This window comes from Phoxinus phoxinus, assembly GCF_949152265.1.
Source record: "Phoxinus phoxinus genome assembly, chromosome: 19".
In the NCBI taxonomy this organism is placed as follows: domain Eukaryota; kingdom Metazoa; phylum Chordata; class Actinopteri; order Cypriniformes; family Leuciscidae; genus Phoxinus; species Phoxinus phoxinus.
Window position 1 is genome coordinate 14,235,660 of NC_136894.1, and position 25,498 is coordinate 14,261,157.

Consider the following 25,498-nt stretch of genomic DNA (forward strand, 5'->3'; position numbering starts at 1 on the left):
AACAACCCCCATTTCCCAAGCAAACACTAAACTAAATGAATATTTCAAGTCCAGAAATAGGATCTTTTGAAAACAGCCAGGTTTCAAAACCGCCTGACTGAATGCAAAGCAAAAAGAACAAGAGATCATGTGGTTTGTGTTTTATCTGTTTTAATTCCACTAACATGAAATCCAGATCCCTCCGCCCACCCTCCATAACAAATAACAATAATGCTGAGTGTTCTGTATGAAAATTCAAAGACAGTTTCTAGGCAGCCCAATCAGCCAACTCCAGTCACCCTGATTAACTAAAGCCACATGCATTTTAGGCAAGTATCAAAAGAGTAAACAAAACAAACTAAAAACAGATTTAGTAAGTAGTAGTACAAATAAAACAAAACCGAAAATCCTAATAGAAAACAGTATTAATCAGATAAGCACATGAAAAGCGTTACTCCGGTAACAAGACTTTTATATCAAAGTTACAGTATAAGCCATGTGTCAAGTCTTTTTGATCTTAGGTCTGGTTGACAGAGATTGTATACATTATTCACCAATGAGAAATCAAACACTTGACAACTGAAGTAGAATGTCTTGCACAAGCCCAATCTGACACAAGTATTCGTTCATACTGACTTTTGGTTTATTTCCCATGATTCTTTAGGAAAGTGAAGAATTCAGTCTAAGCCACAAGAAACCCATCACTAATTGCTCCCCTAGCAAACTCACAAACGGTGTCATACTCACTCTCTTTCTCTCACATTTGCACCTACAACAAAGTTGATGTTGGCTTCATGGTGACTCGCATCAGTGATGCAGAAGCATCCCAGTGAGCATTTTTACATGAACACACATCAAGCCAACAAACTATATTGCATTCTCCAATCCACAATTAACACATTTTAAAGACAAACAACTGTTGTTGTTTGTCTTCCCCCCCCCCTCCCCCAAACAAACACACGTACACAAACAGTCTTTCCTTCACACTCTCAAATCCAAACACACACACACAAATGACGGGCTGGTGAGTATGAAGCTGGAACTGTAAAAGCGTCAGCGTTGTCTCTCGCTGTGCTGACTGAAAAGGTTCTTTGTAGAGTTGGCTTTAGTTTTCTCGGCCCTCCTCTGTTTCCTCACCGTCGGCCTGATTATCAGAGGTCCACAGCTGAAAATCAAAGAGGACACATTCATCCACTTACATTTTGTATTTTTTAAGTTCAATTTGTCAAATTCATTTTGATCTGAATATTATATTTCTGGAGGATAGTTCAGATATTTGTAAAAATTGTATTCCTAATTTTTAGGGCCAGATTTACTAAACAGGGTAAATTAGCGTGAGTGCAATTCCAAAAAGGTGCTGATGGAAGTGGATAGTTATGCGCATATTTTTCTGACAACGCGCAAATTAAAAAACACAGACGCAGTCTGATAATTTCCATAATGACCAACACAATCTACCTAGAGCAGCGCAAATTAGTGTCTGGTTTAAAACAAGATTTTTTAGGTGGTAAATAATGGTGCAAATAACAGTAAATTAACAAGCGGTGATTCATTTAACCCTTTAGCACGCAAGTTTAAAATATTCTAGCTGACCCCACAGCGTAAAGGTTTTTAGGCGACCCTTATTTTAAAACGTTTCACCTTATTATCTCCATGGCATGCTTGTCACATGACACACCCCAGCCACAATAGTGCTGTATGACAAATGTATTGCTTTTCCTTCGTTATTCCCTTTTTATTCAAAATAAATCACCGACTTAACTATATCATGAACTGATATTCACATTCTCAAATATGTGTACGTGAATGTGTTTTGTCGTTTAAAAACCTTTATAATGATCATGTTAGTTGATCCATAACGCACGATGGGTGCCGCCATGCTAGTTCACACTGCAGTTCAGAAAATCGGATCTGTCAGATTTACATGGGTAAATTCACCCTATTCTCCCGAAAAACATGAAAGTAAGTGACCGGTGAACTGGGAGAAGAATATAGTACACTATATAGTTACCTATACAATGTGTATCTGATATGAATAAAATACTTCGTCAAATTGTAATATAAAGGATTATTATTGGCGCTTCCATAGACATCACTATGCATTTTACAAACTATAAACGTATTGTTTTGCTAGTACTTATGTGTATTTAAATGTCTGATGATATGTGACAAGCACTTTGTGTGTCCGTCTTTTAAAAAGCAAGAACTGCTGTGATTGGCGAACTTTATAGCACCAAAAATTGTATTTTACACTGGGGAGCTTTAAGATAGAGTAACCCCTCATATGTGTAAATATCAAGGACATTTTGATTTTCCATTTCATTAGCCCTTTAAAAGTAGTTAAACTCTAAAAAATATATCTGCTTTCCATTCCATTGAACACCATCTAGCTGTTTTTTAATACAAGAGTATCTCACATATGAACACCTCGAACAAGCATTTAATGATTTTCACACTTGAATACCTGCAAAGATTGTACAAGTAAAACAAATAAACTTGCTGTATATTGTACTAATTGAGACATTTCCAATGAATGCCCGATCTGTATGAGTTTTTTACTGATTACTATTATGATTACAATGAGATTATAATACGTCGTTTTTAATTAGGTGAAGGTTAAATGCTAACAAAATCAGTTAACTGCATGAAGTCAAGAAATTTTCAGTTCTTCACATATAGTCTCACTGGGATAATATCACAAAACAAGAACTCACTGTCAGATTGTCTCTAAGTAGCTGCATGATGAGTGTGCTGTCTTTATACGAATCTTCAGTTAACTGGTCCAGCTCAGCAATGGCATCATCGAAAGCCTACATAAAAACAGATTCATGGATAAATAAATAATACTAAGCATTACATTCATTTAACACAAAAGCTCAAGGGGTATTATTCTGTGTATGAGTTTCATGAGCATCTATTCTAACCTTCTTGGCCAGTTCACAGGCCTGCTCTGGAGAGTTCAGGATCTCATAATAAAAGACTGAAAAATTGAGAGCCAGGCCCAGGCGGATGGGATGAGTGGGCTGCATGTTGTCTTTGCTGATGTCAAAGGCGGCCTGGTACCCTTCCTGAGACTTCTGGATGATATCTGTAGACAAACACAAAAATGATTTATGCAAGAATCATGTCATACTTTCCAACAAAACAGAACAAATTAAGGCCAACAATATACACTACCTCAAAAGTTTGGATTTTTAAACTTTAAAAAAAGAAAAGAAATGAATGTTTATTCAGTAAGGTCAAAGACAGTAAAGACATTTATATTACAACAATATATTTCCATTTCAAATAAATGCTGTTCTTTTAAACTTTCTATTCATCAAAGAATCCTAAAAAAAAAAAAATCCACAAAAATATTGAGCAGCTCAACAATAATAAGAACTGTTTCTTGAACAGCATATTAGAATGATTTCTGAAGGATCATGTGACACTGAAGACAGGAGTAATAATGCTGAAAATTCAGTTGACATCACAGGAATACATTACATTTTAAAATATATTAAAACGGAGTAATAATGCTGAAAATTCAGTTGACATCACAGGAATACATTACATTTTAAAATATATTAAAACGGATAAGTCATTTTAAATTGTAATATTTCACAATATCAAATAAATACATCCTTGGTGATCATAAGAGTAGTGCATGTAAAATATTTACAATTTGTTCTTTAGGATTTGCTGAAGCGGATTTAAATGTACTTTTTATTTGGCCAGTGTCCTGAAGATAGTTTCATGCCCTCTCCTTGCCTTGTGTATGAGACCATTAAAACAGACGTTTTAACATTGTTCATATAGTCAATATAGTTCACTTGCGGTTGCCTGTATTGATCTGTGCTCAGAGAGAAATACATAAATATTTGAAGATAGGCAGCTCTGTAGAAGTGTTTCACGCACCGTGCCTCATGAGCAGTAGTAATTGTTCATTTGAAGAGCTTTAGGAGACAGTGACCAAGCGGTGCATATATTAAACCCACCCGCAGGAGGTTCTGCCTACTGCCGACACCCAGCTGGACAACACACATAAGCCAGATGCTGTTGCCATGGCGATGATCATGCAGCCCATCATACTGACAGTAGTAGGTCAGCGGATGCTTAAGCTCAAATAGATCAGCGATATTCTTTCCTCTCTCGTAAGAATCTATAAAAAACCCACAGCTTAACTGTAATACTATATAAACATAGACTGATCTAGGATCTGCTGCACAGTCTGGTCCTGTCGCTTCCACAGATGGCAGCTTCAGTCAGATCATTCACTCCTGTGCTGCCATAGAAACACACCAGGCTCTTAAAAATTCATCAAACCCTGCAGGGAGAAGCAGCAGCCCTAATAACCTCGTGCATCTATCGGAAAGAGTGAATTATTATTTCCACAGACATACTCAGCCAAAGACCACATGTGAAGGGAAATCACTCAATAGCCTCATTAATGAAATGAAAGAAGGTGGAGCAGGATTGTGCTGCAGTGTTTCCTGCAACAGTGCTGAGGAAAGGCACTGCAGCGCTCCTGAATCTGCAGCTGCAGTAACAAACATTTGCACGATCCTTGCTGGATGCACACAAAAATCAACAACTGCAACTTGCTGCCCAATTCACTAGATTGGGCTAGTTGGTTGTAATAAAGTAGAGATATAAGCTACAGCGAGGATAGGCACAGGAGGCAGAAAACGTCACACTGGACGTTCTCAAATTAATCTGCAAGCAGCTTGCGTCTCAAGAGCTTTATGAACTAGGACACAAGACCTTCAGATCTAAACCTCCATCCTTCATTTCCAAATATATAATTAATGAAAACTCTGAGTCTGTGGCTACTTCATGTGATTCTAACTCTATTATGAGTGTTAACTGACTGATCCCTTGAGTTCAAAAGCATCAAACACGATCAGGTAGTGGTTTTAAGGAAACCTCACACTCTCTTCCAAACTGTTGCTAAGCTAACTAACTATTCTAATAAGCACAAAAATGCACATATATTTGGATAAAGAGCATTTTTAATAAGATGGGGTTATGTTCAATCAATTCTTTAAAGTATCTAATAAGGTATTTATAATTGAGATACTTGGCCTAAAGGGGTCAAATGATGCTATTTTAAAAGTTAATTATTGTGTGTACTAGAATAGGTTAACAAGCTTTAATGTTCAAAGCACATAATTTTTCACATACTGTACATTAGTGGAGCTCCTCTATTCCCAGTGTCTGAAACACGTTGATTTCTACAAAGCCCCCCCTCTAATTACCCAGGTGACCTAGTGCGTTGTGATTGGCCAAACACCTCAAGCGTGTCAAAAATGTAACGCCCCTTACCATAATCGCAAGCTTCAGCTTCCAAGGCTTTTAAATTAGCGGTGCAACGGATCGTAGTTGATCCGTACGAAGCAGGCCCCAAGGTACGGAACACATGATTTGCAGATTAATTGCATTTAACTATTATATTAGTTTCGAAGTCTTGCGAATTTAAAACACTCAAGCGTTTTTATTTTTTAAACCATTCAATTGCAAGAAGAGGCAAAAGAGATCTTGATTCTCATTAAATTTCTCTACCTGAATACTACTAATATTCTGTTAATTTGTCTTTAATAATGTCTGAACTTTATTAGGAGTTTTTGCTGTGGTATTAAAGCACCGTTAAATTTGTTTCAATTTGTTCCTCACCAAATGAATGAGAATGGTTTTGAATCTAAATTAAGGACTAGTAGGATTGTAAAATGTTTCGATGTGATTGATCATTTAATTCAATTAGTTATTTAAAAATCAAACATAATGACTACTAATACAACGTGTTACCACCACCGCCTCAGATGCGTGCAGAATGTGTGACTGTTGTGGACGTGCGACTGTTGTGGACGTGCTCTCCCTGAACAACGCACTGAAGACGGCAACTAAACCCAATGCATTCACAACGATTTAATACAATAGTGTTCTCATGTTATGGAATATGTCAGTCCCAAATTATTCATTGTTATTATTAGTCGTGCATTTCTGTTTGAGCTGCGCGCGCTGAATGAATAGGCTACCGTTAAACTGGAGCACTTAGTTTTTGCGCATTATTTAACTCAAAGAAACGCATCCTATATGAGATTAATCAGATATATTCAAAATAAACATAATATTACAAATTATTAATGCAAAAAATATATCAAAATAATCACAATATTACAACTTACATTTACACAAAACAAAAGGCTGCGAATGAACACTCAAACTTATTGTCATAATAAAGGTGTAAAATGGTCCCAAACAAAACGTGCTCGCTTTGTTTCGCGGTTGAGCAGCACGCACGCGTATGAACCTGCTTAATCGATGATCGATAAGTTGTATCGATTAAATGTATTATCTACAATTAATCGATCGTCGATTAATCTTGACATCCCTACTTCTAATGCATTTGGAAACACACAGTTAATAATAATAATAATAAATATAGCTGCAAGCAGCCATTACGGGGCCAAGCGCAAAAGCAGACGACGAGATATGCCTACATGGCTGAAAGTGTGAGACAAACTGCAGTTGAAAACATTTGAAGATGAATTTTGGCAAAATGGTTGAAAAATCACATTCAATAACTAAAAATATGATTATCACTTTCGACCAATAGGTGGCGCAATTACGAAACTGATGTGATGTGGTCAGAGTGAAGTGACAATGACACATACAAAGTTTGGTGTCAATATGTCAAGGCATTGCAGATATAAAGCCTGAATAGTCATTTTGGCATCATGCCTCAACTTTGCCACTGCGGTATACGAAAACGGTTTCGTCTATCGACGCGAAATCCATAACTTTTACTCGGCACGGTCTGTAGATGACACGATCCGATTTTGGAAAAAATCCGACGTTCGGTCTAGGAGGAGTTCGAAAAAGTAGGTTTTAAAAGAAAATAAAGATGGCGGACAGGAAGTTTGGCTGACTATGGCAAAATTGGTATCTATGTTTTCAGCATAACCCAAGGAATCTATTGAGACCAGTGTCATTACTATAGGCAAATTTATTCAAAAGTTATTAGCATTTTTGGAAATTTCATTATAACTTTTGACCAAAAGGTGGCGCTGTCTCATAAATTTTTGAGTACCTTTAGGGCGTTGTACTGATGACCCATACTGAGTTTCGTAACGATACGTTCATGCGTTCATAAAATACAGCATTTTAGCACATAATTCAAAATGGCCGACAGCCAAAATGGCCGATATGGGAAAATTGGATATCAGTCGACTCAGCATGACGCCCTGAATCTAACGAGACCACTTTTGTGATTTTTGGACAAACCGTTCAGAAGTTATAAGCAAAAACATAAATTCTTCATATCTCCGGACCAGTAGGTGGCGCTGTGCCGAAACGCAGCATGTAGCCTCAGGTCATGCTTGTGATGACATGTACCAAATTTGGTCTGAATCCGATAAAGCGTTGTGGAGATACGGCCTTACGTTTGTTTTTGCAAGCGCTACGTAAAATGTATTTGCGCGGTATTCGAGAACGGTAATTCAAAACAACTTGAATTCCATAACTTTTGGTCGTCAAGGTCTGGAGATGATCTGGTTCATTTTTCGTTAAATTCGGAGCAACGGCCTAGGAGGAGTTCGAAAAAGTAGGTTTTTCGGAAAATTCAAAATGGCGGGAAAACTATTATGACGGAAAATGACGTCATAGGGTGCAGTCGAATCGTCATGAGCTCAGGAATCAGAGGAAAAAAGAATTTTGTTTCTAGCCCTTGTGGTTCAAAAGTTATTAGCATAAACATGAGTGAAACTTTGGACAGCTGGTGGCGCTAGAGGGAATGAGTTGGAGACTCCAAATTTGCTATGGTGATAGGTCAGGCTGTCCTCTATCACTGTGCCAATTTGTATAAGTTTCCCGCAAACGGTTCTATAGGCTGCCATAGACGCCCAGTCGGAAGAAAAAGAAAAAGAAAAAGAAAAAGAAAAAGAAGAATAAGAACGGGAACAGATACAATAGGTGCCCGCACCTTCAGTGCTTGGCCCCTAATAATGTTGTCGGTTTTCCATTAGCAGTTTGAGGCCAAGTCCGATTCTGAAAATGTGGATGATCAAGCACATCGATTGGAACCAACTTTGCAAACACAACATAACACAGTGGTAAGTAGCCTTTGTATACGGCCTGTGTTGTACTCTGCCAGAATCAGGAAGCTGTCCTCCGTAAAATGCGCTGTGCACAAGCAAACTTTTGGGTTGTACTGCTCAGGAACAGCTTTATAAATAAATCTTAACCTCAGAAAGCAAAAGTGGTTTTGCTTTCGCATCCAAACACACAGCGACATGACCACAACACTTGAATTCACAGAAACCTTGCCTTCTTTCTTTGCGCATTCCTTTGAGTGGACATTATGCTAAAATTTCACATTGTGACGGACGTTTGAGGAAGTAATATATGGACTTCGATCAAGGAATTTTAGGCAGGTCTGGATCAATGTTCTCTGTTAAATAGAATAAAAAAACTTTTGTGGGAGACTATAAGCTTTGTAACTTTGTAGATCGTGAACAAACAGATGCATGCAATAATGCATTCTTAGATTGTCTTCATGAGACAGTTCATGAGATGCTGCAATAGATGTGGGCTAAAACAAGGTATTGGGTATAAGCAGCATCATTTTGCTGCATAGTGTTTGGAGCAGCCTTCGTGTTGGCGTGCCTATGAGTTCTCTAGGCAGGCAGCAGGAGAGTTTGGAGCAGAGCCAGTATATTAGCTCAAGGACAAACAAATGAGTAAAACTGGGTATTAAATTCACTACAAGAGTTATATTGGCAGTTATGTAAGACTCTTCATAGGGACACTATAGGTCTGTTCCAAAACCTAGTGGGCTCTCAAAATGGACAGCATTTTAAGGCATCATTGATAAAAGGCTCTTAAAAAAACAAACAAAAAAAAACCTTTAACATTAGGGCTTGGCAAAAAATATATAGAGATTTCTCGATTTTAATTGATTCTCATTTATAAAAACCAATATAGATTCTTAAATCCCAAGAATTTATTTTTTAGTCTATGCTGTTTTCAGTTGATAAATGAACAGAACATTGTAGCGTGCTTTCCATCCCAAAAACATAATAAATAAATCGCAATAAGCTTTGTTACTTTCGATATGAAAAGACTGTTAAATAAAAAAATATAAAATTCTGTCCATTTCAAACAATAAATACAGTTTTGGCACTCTTTAATGTGGCGTGACAGATCGCTGTTGTCGCCCCAGATCAAACGAATCGCTTGTGAACTGATCATCTCGTCCTCTTTACTACTAGTTACAGCACGAAATAAACATGAATCCACATCAGAAGATGTGTTAAAAATACTGTACAACTTACCGAAATCCGTATCCTCAATCAGTGTTTCAATCACAGAAAGACATCAATAAGACAGCTTGTAAACAATGTCACAATGTTACTCTTACCTAAGAAAAGCCATTCAGTGACCTTAAACTCGTTAAGTCAGCTAGAAAAGTGAACTCTAGAGGGGAGCATTTTTCTAAATATATGCACCATATTACATATTCATTAGATTTTTTTTTACTATTCTTTAATATTTAATGCATGTTTGAATAAATCATTTATAATGTTAATATTTCAAATAAATAAATTGGAGTAGAAACAATTACGTAATTATAAAGTTAGCATTATACCATTATTATAAAAACTTTCTTGTGTGTGATTTAAGAGTTCGATCAGTTACTTGTAATCTTCAATATTATAGTAAATGTAGTCCCAACTGACTCCCTTTATAGATTACAAAATTAATTGAGATTTTTTTTCCCTTGAGAAAATCTGCCATGTACTGTCCCAGAAACACACTGTATATAAAATACACTGTAAAATAAAATGAGTTGACCAAAAGTACATTCTAAACATATTTCATTTAGTCCTGAAAAGAGTTAAGGAACTCTGGTGTGTGCCATGTATTTCTTGTTGCATTCTATTTGCTTAATAGTGTATACCTGTAAGTATTGTAAGTGTGGCTTACATTCTAAACCATAAACCATTTCTGTTTTAAAAGATTTTGTGCAACATTCCCTCAATAATGAGCCATTCAGGGTGTGGAAGCACAGGTAAAGACCTGTTCCACTGGTAGCTAACAAACCCCCAAAAAATCTGCATGTGTGTGATGGAGGTGTGGCTGCACAACTCTCACGTTCAGAGACCATGCTGAACATCAAAGACCATCTAATATTTAGATTTGTTTCTCAAATGAAAATAAATCATACTAAGAAGAGACAAATGTGCATCTTGTATAAATCTTATGTAAATGCTGTTTGAGAGAAACTCACTGGCTTTCTCGTCTCCTGTGGCGACCTCTGCCAGGTAGCGGTAATAGTCTCCCTTCATCTTCAGGTAGAAAACCTGGCTCTCTGCTGGAGAAGTGCTGCGGATCAGAAACTTGTCCAGGAGATGCTGCGGATGAGAGACACATGAACCTGAACACGCAGTCCAAGACAGTAACATTTCTAACGGTCTACTTTTCCAGCGAACATTTTCTAGTAGCAAAGTCATAAACGCAATTGACTGAACACAAAGTATGAGAAAACAGGTCATTTCAAAAGGGACTTCAGAAAGATTTGCCATCTTTCACCATCACCCAGGATGAACAAAGATGACGAAACTGAACTGAAAACTGTGTATCCTAGGCACAACTCAATTTTGGGAAGAATATTGGGACCACCAGCGAGGTAGTCTCGCGTAGCCAGACCTTCAGACCGACGGCAGAAGGTCTGGACTCTTTAGCAGCTTTCATTGGCCAAGGACTGCCCATAAGCCGTCTGGCTGACATGTTAAGCAAACAATCAGTTTGTTTTGTTCCGCGTCATGCTAAGGGGCATGAAAATGTAACCTTGATGTCCCTACAACGACATACCAGTGTGTAAAACTCTTGGACGTAATTTAAAGAGTTTGTGCCGTGAAATTTACATACTTTTCAAAATCCAACATTTAGTTGATCCTGATAAGCGCTCATTTTCACAGTTGTAAACAGAACGGCTTTCTTCTTCCATAAGCAGGTTTGGCGTCAGGGCATCTTTGTTTCCAGGTGGACGTTAAAAAACGTGATGCGTCTCCCAGTAGGATTCAACCAATCAAAAGACGACTTTGAAATGCCGTGGGTGTGACGTCAGAGGCTGAGACTACCAGCGAAGGCACAAGAACCTCAACTTCAAGATTGTACTGTATCACACCATCTAATAGGGCTTGTAATATTTAGAAGAATCAAAAATGTAAGGTTGTCTAGAGGAAACAAAATGTAATGTCCAGCAGGTTCTCCCTTTGTAGAAGCCAATTTCTACCCATTACCTTCCTACTGCCAGATTAAACATCACATTCTTGTGGATGCAGTCTAAATAACATCTGGAAAAGGGAAGGAATGTCAAATGCAAAGCATAACATTCCATGTGTCACCGTTTAAGACGCCTCAGGCAAAAATCCAACTAAAACCGCCCGGAGAGGGCATGGTCCTGTCTGATCCATTAAAGCCTTATCCAGTTGCACAGAATAATTTTCACTTTCAGTTTCCTGAGAAAAAAATTTAAATAAGCGATTTATTGGGCAGAATAGACCGATTTTCTCTCAGTCAGTGAGCTTGCGCTGTGGCTGAACTGAAGATATAAATGGTATATAACCAATTCATAATTTAAATGAAAGTTTTACAGTTCATGCTGCTAAGTTTCGACTTGCACCCTCCTTTCCACCTCGCTTTTAAATCGCTTATGAATGCCCATGCGACCATACACGTTTTACTTGCGAATTAGCGTCAATTATGGTGTGGCGATTGCTTGAATGGTGGGTTCATTATTATTCTTAATGAAAAACACACACACACACAAAAAACAGTACAATGACAATATTGCCAAATAGTCGTTTTTACATTTAGCTTCGAAACCAAATATTCTGCCATCGGTGGTTGAAATCTGCCAAATCTTCTGAAGAGCAGCATTGATGTATATTACATGTTTTTGAAGCACTGACCATTGTAGCCAATCACAAACATATTTGATGGGCAATCAGAGGTGTGTTTATAATTCTGCTCAACAGCACTCAAAGCGTCACATTTTTTAAATTTCAGTACCGACTTGGTAACGAAGTCTGTACTTTGGACAACACTAGTCACCTCCTCAATCTCGTCACATGATAAATTAAATTGGACTCCTGCTGCTGTTGTGTTGCGACTCTTGTTCGGCTCATGCTGCATTGAGGAGACCAGTTCAGTAATTGTAGTGTCTGTTCTCTAACTTAACTAGATTTTTTTATAGTAATACATTTTTTTTTAAACAACTGTGGGAGGGGATGCTGCGGTGGGCAAATTATGTAATGGGTGTGCGGCTAAACAATGTAATACTGGTAACACCGACTATTGCAGCAAGCCTAATGCAATGTTTATTTAACTGAACAATATTTGAAGACTAAATTAATGGATTATTTACTCATCATTAATAGACTTAAAAATAAACTAATTTCATTTATTTACTATTTATAATTATCAGATAGTTAAATAAAAAACTAAATTAACAAAATAGTTACAATAGTTTTTGCTAAGGTACCGAAACAGGTACAGAGAACCGAGAACTTTGAATGGTATTTGACTGAAATTTGGTACCGTGACAACCCTATTCGGTTCCAGAGTTGTATTTTTTTTTTTTCACAAAATTAACACTAGTTCTGAATGAGAATCGGTTCTTTATTACAACCCTAGTTCCTGTTAAGACCAAAAATAAACCTTGCTGATAAGACATTATTCACAATATTCAATTTAAAATGTCAGCTCTGTACCTGTTATGATCCTATCAGTGGTTCTTTCCCTTTCAAAGCTTACCAGAACGTCTTTGCAGATGGCCTTCAGCTCTGTCTCAATCTTCTCACGGTACTCTTTAGCCATCTGCTGTTTGTCACTGCCCTCAGTTTTCTGCTCGATGCTGGACACTACCCTCCAGGCAGACCGGCGAGCGCCCACAACATTCTTGTAGGCCACAGAGAGCAGGTTTCTCTCCTCGTCGGTCAGTTCCTCTCCAAGTTCGGTTACTTGCTTCATGGACTCGGCCATGTCATCGTAGCGTTCGGCCTGCTCCGCCAGTTTGGCCCTCTGCACTTGTTGGCTCTTGTCCATGGCTGCTTGGTTCTATAGGAAATAAACAAAGTTCAATTAAAAGATCAAATAATATGTACATTTATAATTAGTGATATCATATTTAGGGAACTAATTTGTTTGTTAATTGGACATCTTGGTTGAACAATTAAACCTAGCTTACTTTCAATAAAAAAGGAACAAAAATGTCCTGAATACAGATTAAACTATCATGTTGAATCTTTGGTGGTTTTTGAACTAAAGAGGTAAGAGATGATTAAAGATTAATCTGATCTGAATGGTAAAATGGCTCCACATTTTCAAATTCCATCAGCAGGAGCCACAATGTCTTACTATTCATCTGTGCATAAAGGTAAAATCTTGTGGGCATTGCGCATAATTTCAATCATTCCCGCAGGTCTTGTTTTTATAATGCGGGAAATTCTCACAAACATTCAATAACTCTAGCATGTAGGTTTGGTTGTATGAGTAAATTCCTCCAAACATACTATAAGATCAAACAATCATTGAAAAATTTTCTGCGAGAATTTCTCAAACCGCGTGAGTGTTCAGCGTTTCGGCATCTTCACGGTCTCTCTCAAATGGTGTGCACAAGGCAAGCTTCAAGCGCTGCAGCAGTCGGTGTTGCCACTCTCGCGTTTCTTGCACAACTGGGCCATGATTGTATCGTCTCTAAAGTTTATCATTTGCACGTCTTACCAATTTAAACATTCAAGCGATATTAAGCCCTTCAGTACTCACGCGCTCACTGAGAGATGCTTTTCTATGCCCACAAAGCCGCATAACAAACAGCTTGTGAATAACAAAACGGAGTTCTTTTTCGCGAATTATAGCGCTTTAACGGTCAAAAGCACAACATCATGTCTAAATTCCGGTCTTGGTGAGTATCCTCTGAAACACATTTGCTTATGTCTTAAATAACAAAGAAAAAGCATGTGACAGTATAATGAAAACAGTATGGGCCGTTCAAGCAATGTCTTTTGCGCACTCAAGTTCGGTATTTATCCTTTGCTGAAACGTCTTCATGGCGAACACGGCTCATGATTGCTAAGCCCATTTTTAAAATAGGAGAAAGTGGCGCGGAGTGGCTCAGGCTTCCTTTTGTTGTGTAAACTCTTAAGCAAAAAGAATAATAATACCCCAACCGCAAATACAATGAGTGAGCAAACATTTGGGTAAATGTAATAAAAAAAGTGCCCTCCATTAAAAACACCCCCCCCCCCCATAAGAATCACCTAGGGGGGGGATTTCCCAAAACGAAATTCAGGCCCTGATTCATGGCACATCACACCAACTCATATTGAAAATGAATGACTTCCATTTGCTGCAAATTCAATTCAATTGATGCATGACAATACAGCTAAAAGAATTGCTAAATATTTTGACAAAACTCAATATACATTTATGTATTTTCTCCAATATGGCTAAATTGAGTTTTTTTTTTTTTCATTCATAGAAACCATAATTTCGACCACACAGTCATTATTGCCATATAGGACTTGACACCCTGGGTGAGTAGCACCGCCGGTGGACAGTACACCAAAACACTATTTTTTTGTATTTGAATGCGGTTTTACGTTAATATTATGACAGGAGTGAAGCACGAAGCTTTGTTTACAAAATAAATAATAGGTTAGCAATTAAATGTTACATGATCGCAGCCATGAAAACATTTGGATTCATGCCGAATGAGGGTGGTACGTGAGCCCATAAATTTATGCTTTGTCAGCTTTTTGCGATCTGGTCTCCCGATAATCAGCGAATTTAACAATAATCCATTAGATATTCCATTGGACATGTAATCTCTTGTTTCTTTTCCCAAATCTCTACTCATGTCTCACCCATTTTTGCAGGGGGTTATAAATGTGTCTTCCTTTGATTCGCTTTTAAATAGGTCTATTATATTTGCATTCTTTACTGTGGTAAAGTAGAAAAAATGCTGTAGGGCAGATACCTTTATGCTTTTTATATTTAAATAATTTCATAGTTAATCACATGAAGAGTGCCGTTGTTTCGTGATATTGATTTTATACAACAGTTCAATAAACAAGAAAGAAAATTTGCCTATTTGCCAAAAAAATAGTTCCAAACAAAGCCACAATCTGAGCAACAACAAGGCGTTGAATGAACGACTCAATGACTCACTTAAGTCACTAAGTGAACATTAACAGTGACTTGCCGCCAACTACTGGTGGTTTTAATTTCACATTTAAAGTATTTTTTTTTTTTTTTTTTAATCATTTCAAAATATAAATATTCAACATTTTATGTTTAAAACATCAAAACTAGGGCTGTCACGATTCCTTGATTAAGTGGCGCATTCCACTGACGAGAATCCATGAACTGCATTATTAGACCAATTTCTAAGGCTGCACGATATATTAAATCCATACTTTAGCATTACTATTGTGAATTCACATAAACTGTGATTAAAATAAATAAACATATGCCTGCTGCCGCGGGTTTAATATTTATTTACATGCTTGTAGGTTGCGTGCGTCTGAGAGCGTAAATGTTCGCAGTAAATGCTGATCCACATGAACTGTTATCATTTACATGCATGGAGCCGGAGCGCGTCTCAAACTCTGCTTATATTTGTTAATACTTGCTTACAACGTTTATCCGGGAACGCAATTTCATGAGACTTGTAGGGCTGGACCCGAATATTTGAATATTCGTTTGGTGGGTTGGTATTCGATTTTCAATTTTAGGGTTCGAGTATTCTGGGGTTTTTTTCTTTGTTTTTTTCCCCGCACACCTGACTTCCACCTCGAAACGTTTCTCATTCAGGCTTGAATATGTTCACACTACAAAATCTAGCAAAATACAATACTCTTTTTTACAATTTTCTTATATAGCCTAGCCGGTTTTATTAGGATGAACAGTTGAAGGAACACAACCTCGTTAAACATAATAAATATATTTGCTTCTTCTTAGCCTACTAAAGTGTTCCCTGCAACTGGAGTATTCTCTGTCTAGAGCACACAACTGCATGAGATTGTATTTTGGGTTAAGCTGTGTTGCTTTGACATTGTGGGAAAAAAGAATAATAGAAACAAAATATTTTAGCCTTTTTACCCGTTATTTTGGTCTGTGCCGGTCAACTCGACAAACGGCACCTGCGGTGGTCCGCCAAAAAAATTTTTTGGTATGTGAATGCTGCTTAACTGTTTTACATGAATATTATGACAAGTGAAGCTTTGTTTACTAATTAAAGGTGGGGTATGTAATTCTCTTTTTTGGCCATTTTTTCAAAATCACTTAAAATCCTATTCCTAACCCACTTTCAGCCACTGAGTTAGAAGCACTGAAATAAAAATTAAGCAATTTAATCATCTGTGGAACAGGCAGGACTCGAAAAACTCCAGCCAATCATTTCCAAGACCACCTAGAATCATTGGACAGTAAGTGCGTCAATCAATCGGTCGTACCATCCCCCCTCCCCCCATCCATGTCCATGTTCTTTGAATGGGTAAAGTCAAAGGAAAGACGGTAGGACCATTTGAGTTGTGTATTTTCAAAATCTGCCGGCCGTTTTGCAAATCACATACCCCACCTTTAAATCATAGGTAATTAAATGTGACCTGATCCAGCAAAATGAGTCACAGTGACCCAAATTTCAAAATTGAGATTTTTATATCAATGGAAAGAGGAGATCATAAGCTTTCAAATGATATCCTAGTCAAAGTCATACCTTGAATGGTTTTAAAGATATACACATTTGAATTATGGTCGTCTGCCCTCTTTTTCCAACTGGAAACCTGAGAAAATAGCTTTTAAAGTTTTTTGCCCGTATTTTTGTAGATATCTTTCAAAATTGCATTTAAAGGGATAAACAATTTTTTTTACAGCTTAATTTGACCAAAGATATTAATATATATAAATGCTATTACAGTAAACCAGGCTGAAGATCAAATTATTGTAAAGTATTTATTTGAAGAAATATTTTAAAAGGCACTTTTACAAAGATTTACAAAAATCAGAAAGATTGAACAGAAGTGCTACATTTTAGCTAGAGAGAGAAATCTGTGTGTGTGTGCGCGCGCGTGTGCGTTTGTGCGTGTGTGTGCGTGCGCGCGCGTGTGTGTGTGCGTTTGTGCGTGTGTGTGCGCGCGCGCGCGTGCGCTCGCGTGTGTGTGTGTGTGTGTGTGTGCGTGCGCGCGCGTGTGTGTGTGCGCGCGCGCGTGCGCTCGCGTGTGTGTGTGTGTGTGCGTTTGTGCGTGTGTGTGCGTGCGCGCGCGTGTGTGTGCGTTTGTGCGTGTGTGTGCGCGCGCGCGCGTGCGCTTGCGCGTGTGTGTGTGTGTGTGTGTGTGTGTGTGTGTGTGTGTGTGTGTGTGTGTGTGTGTGTGTAGGCTAGTTGACAATAACAGTGTAACAAATTAATAACGGAGATACCAACAGTTAAATATTGGGTTTACACAGAGCGCTGCGAGTCTGACAGGAGGATGGCTGGACCAATCGCGTGCCGCGGGGCTTCCCATTGACAAATGATCAGCGTTTGTGTACATTTCTAAACTTTTTGATTGGCTCAATACAACGTGTTAACACTATTTGGAGAGCAGAGATAGTGACGTTTCAGGGGATACCCGGGAAATGCTCAGAGGTGACGAGAGGATTTGAGAAAAGCAATGTTCATTTCCAACGAATTTAGTAAAACTTTGTCAAGTTTAATAGTCATTTAAATACATTTGCTCAATTATCTGGACCACGAAACTTTGTAAGATTATTTTTGAATGTCTTTTCTTTGAAATTAGCAAAAAAAAATTTTTTTTTTATTTTTATTGTTTTTTCACATTATCGGCCCGTATCTTAAAATGGAACGTTGCGACTTCCGACTCATTTCGCCAGATCGGGTCACAAATGTTACATCGCAGCCATAGAAAGATTTGAATTCATGACGAATGAATATTGTGCGTGAGCCCATAAATTTAAACTTTGTCGGCTTTGATACTTTGGATATTTTATTTGAACCAAATATTATTGCCTCATTGTTATTATACATGTATTTTAAAGGGATACTTCACCGTTTAGCATTAAGCTTTGTATCAGTAGAAAACCGGTAGTATTTTAGAATTACCATGCTTCCTTGCCTCATGTCCCCCTGAGAGATTTATGTATTTTTTGTCTAGAAAAAATCTTCCTATGGCGCAAAAATCTTAAAGGAGAACTCCGGTCAATTTTAACATTGAGCTCAATTTTTACAAAATTTGTATTTAGTTCCTGTTTTCGGTCGAAGTCCAAAGTAGTCGATTGTCGAGTTCACGCGCATAGGTTTAGTTACCTATGATCACGCGCGTGAACTCGACAATCGACTACTTTGGACTTCGACCGAAAACAGGAACTAAATACAGGTATGTGCGCTGGCTGATATAACATCATTTTTATGAATATCTTTCACATCTACTGCAGTCAGATTCACTCGTGTTCACTCTGAAGGAATCACTCCACATGGCTGGGCACTTGTAATGACACATCAAGGATGATAAGAGAAATAAAAGCAGGTTTAAAATTTGCCCCATTCAAGTCAATAGGGTGCAAATTTTAAAAATAGGATAACACGGTGTAGGCAACACCGATTTTTGTCGTTGTTCTCTGTATTGACAGCACTCCAAATTTACTAAAAATTGAGCTCAATGTTAAAATTGACCGGAGTTCTCCTTTAATTTTGCGTCAGAGAATTTCCTGGCCAGAGGCTAAAAACTACAGCCAGTAGAAGGAGCTAGTTCTGCATGTTTTTAACCCATCCATAGTGGGTGGGATCTCACTCACAGAATGTACAAATAGTGTCAGCCATCTTTTTTTAAAACTAAGCTAACAGGTTCTTGCTCTGTAGAGAAAGCGGAGTAGTAAGGGTCCTCCACCATACGTCCTCTTTTTCCCGGACATGTCCGGCCAGGATTGCCCGGGCTCTTCCTCCCGACCACCAAGCAGGTCTCGCTCCTCGCTGCAGCCGCTGCTCTGGCCGCCTCCCGCTCCTCCACCATCCGCATCTGCCCCCCGCTACACTGCGGCCCGCACAGGCATCGGACCCGCGCATCAGACCAGACCTCGAGTTCGCCCAAAATGTCCGGGACTCGGCACCTGCTTTCCACAGTCACCATTTACTACGCCTACATTATTTGACACTGACGTGCCAGCTTTGCAGGTCAAGCAATATGATTCACAATGCTAAAACGCACATCAACCAATTACTTGTTTAGCCAATCAATTCAGTTTCGAGTGAACTAGTAACCTATTTGTATATTTCGATACTGGCCTCTGTAACCGGTAGGCATGGCCTCGTAGGGCAGCAAAGCAAGTGCATTCTGGGAGTTGTTGTCTTTCATCCACATGAGCCAAAAATAATTTTTCTGGCTTTTCTCAGTCTAGAAGGCACCAACTTCTAAAATAATTTCAAATTCCAACTACATACATGACCCAATTTAAATACACATTTATCTTTCCAGCGGTGAAGTATCCCTTTAAGCCATTTTTAAGGCTATTGTTTGCTTAGGTCCATTTTCATTTGTAAAAAATGTCTGATTACTCGTCAAAATAATCGACAGATTACTCGATTACCAAAATAACTATTAGTGACAGCCCTAATCAATGATTATTTTAGCCCTAATTATGCATTTGTAACTGCAGGTTAATGCTGCCTCTGAGCTGCATTAAACTGTCTGTATTAATGCATCTAAATAAATGCCACTTCAAATGCAGCTTCTGTGTTTCCTCTGTATTGCAAAGATTCATTTTGTTGATACTGATTTATTTTAATTGTAACAGCCATATTGTGTCTTCTTATTCTAATTAAACTTGATTAAATGTAAGAATTTGACACAGAAGATGATATACATTTAATTAGATTAAAAATGGCTTCATAAAGATAAAAATGCCCATATAAGGTAAACATCAATCTATTACTAGCCCTGACACAGGGAAGAGTTCACTTCTGTGAGCATCACATACTTTTATGAATTAAGTGAATCCAAGCAGGCATGGTTATAAGCCAATGCTGAAATGTTGGCCGACGTATTGAGCTATTATCATACAAAACTGAAAAGTGCCAGATAAATTTAAGGGCCTTAAAGGGATAGTTCACCCAAAAATTATGGCATCATTTACTCACCCTAAAGTTGTTCCAAAACTGTATGAACTTCTTTCTGCTGAACACAAAAGAAAATATTTGAGGAATATGGGTAACCAAACAGTTGATGGACCTCATTGCCTTCCATAGTATTTTTTCCCCTCCATACTATGGAAATCAATGGGATCCTTCAACTGTTTGGCTACCCATTTTCTTCAAAATATCTTATTTGATGTTCAGCAGAACAAAGAAATTCATAAAGATGCGGAACAACTTGAGTGTGAGTAAATTATGACAATTTTCATTTTTGGGGTTAACTATCCCTAGGTCAGCACAAAACAGAAGTTGTAATAGTCTTAACTTCCCTATTGTTTGTGACATAGGCCTATGTCTGAGTAAAACGACTTCTCGAACAAGAAAAGAAATGTAGGGCGGGACTTGATTTTGTTGATCTGTAATTGATTGGATTGTTGTTATTTGCTGTTGCTGTGATCTCATGCCAGTGACAGGTTGTCCCGCCCTCGCGCCGTTGTACACCTCATCAGAGAAGGGCAACTTGTTGTTTCAAGTGGGAGAGGAAGTTCCATGATTTAAAATAATAATATTCATAATAATAATGATGATGTGCACAGATAAATCATTTATAGAAAATACTGCAATATTCCATACAAAACCCCATTTATTTTGCATGGGATATGAGAGAAAAGAGTGAAAAATGCGGACATGACTTTGCCGACCACGCCCAGTCCACACACACCAGCCCAACAGCAAGCAGCGCACAATGTTTAAACAAGACACCTCTCTATCCATAGGGGTAATATTCAGTCTGATCACGGTCCATCCGGGGATTTATGCGTGCTAACTGCTCCCGCCCAGCGCGCGCGCGTGTCCAACCGAGTGCGTTCCGCTCTTTACCTGACATTACGTTACCTTTCTAGTATCCGCTTTGTCTCAATACGAAACCAATGCTAAACTGGGGTTTTGTTTGCCACATTTTATCTTCCAATGGCCGTTTAGACTAGAAGAATATATTAAATTGTGCAGACAAAGAGAAAAATCACCTATTATTTCCATAAGCAAATATACACGGTCGATACCTTCAACTGACAGGAACTCCACAGTAGTAAAAGCAGTGAGGTAAACGCCCTACTTTTTGCCCAATGTGCCCGACAAGATCTAGCTTGCTAGATGTCCTCTAAGACTACGCTTGAATGCGATAAATCACAATTTTACACTTATATTCTGAGTCCATAACCTATCAATGATAACAGATGAAGAGATATTTCTGTGCGGAGGAGGAAGACTCATCCTTCCGTTGTCTGGAAATCTGAAACGGCTTGAAGCACTAAGAAGGATATGCGGAAAACAGCGGTTATTAAGTGACACAACAGCCATGGCTGCGTTAAAATAAGTAATTCACAGCGAACTTTTAATTCTGGTATGATCCGTACTGAACCACGAGTTGTTTCTCAAGCAAAAGCTTTGAAGCATCCCTGTGGCAAGAAGCGATTTCAAAATATTTGCTTCGCTTCGAATGATATAAATTGCTCGGTTAAAACGAGCAGACTCGGAACAAAGAAATACAGATCTTATTTATACAACGATACACTGAGAGTTGAATGAAACGAAAGTAAGCCAACCTGTGAATGAGAGTCTGTCTCCGGCTGTACAGTTCAGCTGCCACTCACTGACTGACTGTGGCGCGCAGCACAGCGTTCCCGTGCGATCCACGGGGTTTCCGTCCCACTCACGCGCGGCTGGAGCAGGGACTGGGCCAGGCCATGACGTCAACCGCTGCCAAGGCAACCGGATTTTTGATTGGCGTGCGCTGCTATGGCTGCAGGGAGAACCTGGAGCGCGTTTGATTATGTGATGAATCTAAATGGGGAGAATGATTTTAAATTAACCCTTTAAAATAAAGCCTGATATATGAAATAGTCTTTTTGAAATTAAATAGTTGATAAAAAAATAAAAAAACAAGTTTGCATAAATATCATATTCAATATAGGCTATCTAAATTGTTTGGCTTTTATGGCCCATATATGATATAATGAGAATGGAAATAATATGAAGCTCATACTTGATAATATGAGACCCAAACTGAGAAATGTTTATTAAGCATATAAAATGAAATTCTACAAAAGCTGGATGTTAAAAACAAAAATGTACACTAAATGCATATACATATCAGTTGTCTATCTCCCAATAACACATCTTAGTAAAATTATATGTAATTGCTTAGTTTTATGATCAAATTATCAAGTCTATAATTTAAAGCAATACAATTGATGATTGAGAGATGAACAAATAAATGTTCATAAAAAGCCTCATGTATCTATATTTGATTCATTTTAACAATATTTCTCTTTAAAAATGTATGGATAATCATGCAAGTAAACCTAAGTTGCTTCAGTCCAGAAAATGTTCATGTTGAAATATTACTTACAATAGAAATTTTCTTTTACATCTTGAAATGTATCAAGATATGTGACACGTGAAGAGAAACGTGTATCACAACCTCATAAAAAAATGTGATAAAAATGCTAAATTATCAATCAGACGGCAGTATATTGTGTACAACAGGTTTTTGAGCAAAGTTTTGATTAAGATTATAATTTAAAGGCCTTCACATATCAAATATGATATAGGGTTTAGGGTGAATATGTAATTTATGCCTTCAACACATTAATTAATCACAAGAAAATATTAATATATAAAATATTTTTATTTTTACATTATTATTACTATTCATATTTACAACAAAATATATTCATATAATTATTTACTCCTCCCAAAAAACTTAAATATAAGAATTCCCATTTTGTTTTAAAGAAAATCGAAATGGTATACTATAATTATACACATTCAATTGACCCCCCCCCCCCCCAAAGTTAAAGTTTATTTATTTCAGTTAACATTTGTTTTTAAATGGTTTTATAATAACCCTGATTATCTGATGCTTATTTGTATAATAAATGGCTTGTGTCCACTATAGTGGAAGTCATGCATCAAAATGTTAATGAAACTGGTGTATTACTCTGTTTAGATTTATTTGACTTACATGGCATGTATTGCTCAATTGTCTTGCGTATACACCCTCTGTTTTGCTGTAATTGGGTTAGTCATAATGCTAAAGAGGACATTGATGTGTCAGACATCATGCTTGCTAGACACTGTCTAGTATAAAAACCATTAAGCACAGAGTCTGACAGAGGAAGGAAGACAATATTGTCTGATCTCTGATACATGGTCTGAACACGCTGTCAGAGCAGCTCGCCCTCTAAACTGGAGCAGAGGAACGAGATATTAATAAAAGCAGAATCTCAATTATCTTCCATCGAGGTCCATAAAGAGAACATGTTCTAATTTTTAACAGGGTCACATTTTCTCATTGGAAAGTCGTGTCAAGATATTACAACCCAATTTATGACTGTAGCCACGGCAGAATTGTAAGATCTCAATCCTGTTGCCATGGGTTTCCATGTTAAATAATAGTTATATTGTGACTATGATTACTGTTGCTCCAAAATAAGCTATACTTTCTCAAAAGTCAAATTTTGACTCATAAGTGATTCTTACCCCACCCAGTCACACCTACCTCAACATGTTCAGCGGCGATAACCATCGTTGTCACTGGTGAGTCATTGATGACACAGACTAGAGATTTGTCTGAGGTCATTTACATAAATCAGCTCAATCCAGGGACAATTGGTTATAATACACAGTTGTGCCTTGCCAACAAAGAAACGAAGAAAGTAATCTCCCACTTTCCATGATTATACACTAGAGGCACAAATCCCTAAAATGTTTGTTACATAGCAATATAATGCTTGATAAACTATTACTTAACATCAAATTAACCTACCATGAGAAGTAATTTGATTTAAACAAAAAAATTAATACAATTGTTCCACCTATAAAATGGTGATTTTGGCGTGTCATACCTCAACCTTTCACAAAAAATATGTCGAATTGATATTCAATTCAGTATTGTATAAAGCTATTTTCAATCTTAACTACCGTAATTCATCACGTTTTAACAGTTCCAGGTCTTACACTCGGCTGAAAATGTAGGGCGGGACTTGATTTTGTCCATGGTGAATTGATTGGATGGCTGTGGTTTGCTATTGTGAGTGACAGTTTGACCCGCCCTTGCGCCATTGAACACGTCATCAGAAAAGAGATGTCATTGCAAGTGACAGGGAAGTAATTTTGATTAAAGATTAAAGAAGGGAAAATAAAAGTGCAAAAGAAGTGCACAGATAAGTCATTTATCATAAATACTGCAATATTCTATTAAAAAACAAAACATATATATACCAATCATTTCCGGTGAGGGTCCTGCTGTATTTCATCTAGTCCTTGTAACTAGCCTTCCCATCAGAATGATTTATTGGAGGGTGTGCCCTGTACGAGAAGAGCAGCCCGACTCGTCTCAACCTGCAGGGCAACTTCCTGTTCTTCCGCATAATCATCGACTACCTGCATTCTCCTGAGTGAGAGTGGGACAAATAGGGATTTACTATGGGGAAAGTATCATTGTTCCCTGAATGTGATAAAAGCACCCTGCAGTTAAATTCCTGAGTTCTCTTGCAGAAGCAATTGTGACAAAATGATTACCAATATGACAAAAAAAAAAAAAAAAAAAGACTAAAATTTAAAGGGTTAGTTCACCCAAAAATGAAAAATCTGTCCTTCGTTCACCTTCGGAACACAAATTAAGATATTTTTGATGAAATCCGAGAGCTTTCTGACCCCCAATAGACTGCAAAGTTATTACCACTTTCAAGGCCGAATAGACCATGTGACTACAGTGGGTCAACCCACTGTAGTGTAAAGTTTTCTTAATGTAAAGAAAAGCCACAAAAATACTTTTTGAGCGAAATAATAAATAAATAAAAATAACGACTTCAATGAACAATTTCTTCTATTCCATGTCAGTCTCATACGCTGTTCGCGTAGTGTAAACAGTCCAGCGTTTCCGGGTTCTACATCAGAACGTTGGCTCAGTATTGGCCGATGCTGTTCACGTGAGCAGCGCGACTCATGCGTGAGATACTGACGCAGGAGCCAAAAAGTATTATCTTCGCTTCATAACATTAAGGTTGAACCACTGTAGTCACATGGACTATTTTAACGATGTCTTTACTACCTTTCTGGGCCTTAAAAGTGGTAATTACTTTGCAGTCTATAGGGGTCAGAAAGCTCTCGGATTTCATCAAACATATCTTCATTTATGTTCCGAAGATGAACGAAGGTTTTAGGGCTTTTGAACGACATGAGGGTGAGTAATTAATGACAGAAATATCATTTTTGGGGCGAAACAACCCTTTCAGTTTCACCTAACAAAACAGTTTTTAATAGTCTTAATTGTATTAGTGTATG

The 25,498-nt window shown here is 37.8% G+C and overlaps 1 protein-coding gene across 1 annotated transcript; it reads right to left on the reverse strand.

Moving 5' to 3' along the window:
- Positions 1 to 133: 133 nt before the first annotated feature.
- ywhaz (tyrosine 3-monooxygenase/tryptophan 5-monooxygenase activation protein, zeta polypeptide) lies at positions 134 to 25,076 on the reverse strand. Its single transcript, XM_079591505.1, has 7 exons — positions 24,434 to 25,076; positions 21,754 to 21,991; positions 12,778 to 13,080; positions 10,247 to 10,370; positions 2,904 to 3,067; positions 2,694 to 2,789; positions 134 to 1,144 (listed from the first exon to the last, which is right to left on the reverse strand). Exons 3-7 carry the CDS (start codon positions 13,066 to 13,068, stop codon positions 1,085 to 1,087), a joined length of 735 nt encoding a protein of 244 aa, XP_079447631.1. The 5' UTR covers positions 13,069 to 13,080; positions 21,754 to 21,991; positions 24,434 to 25,076; the 3' UTR covers positions 134 to 1,084.
- Between the last annotated feature and the right edge of the window lie 422 nt (positions 25,077 to 25,498).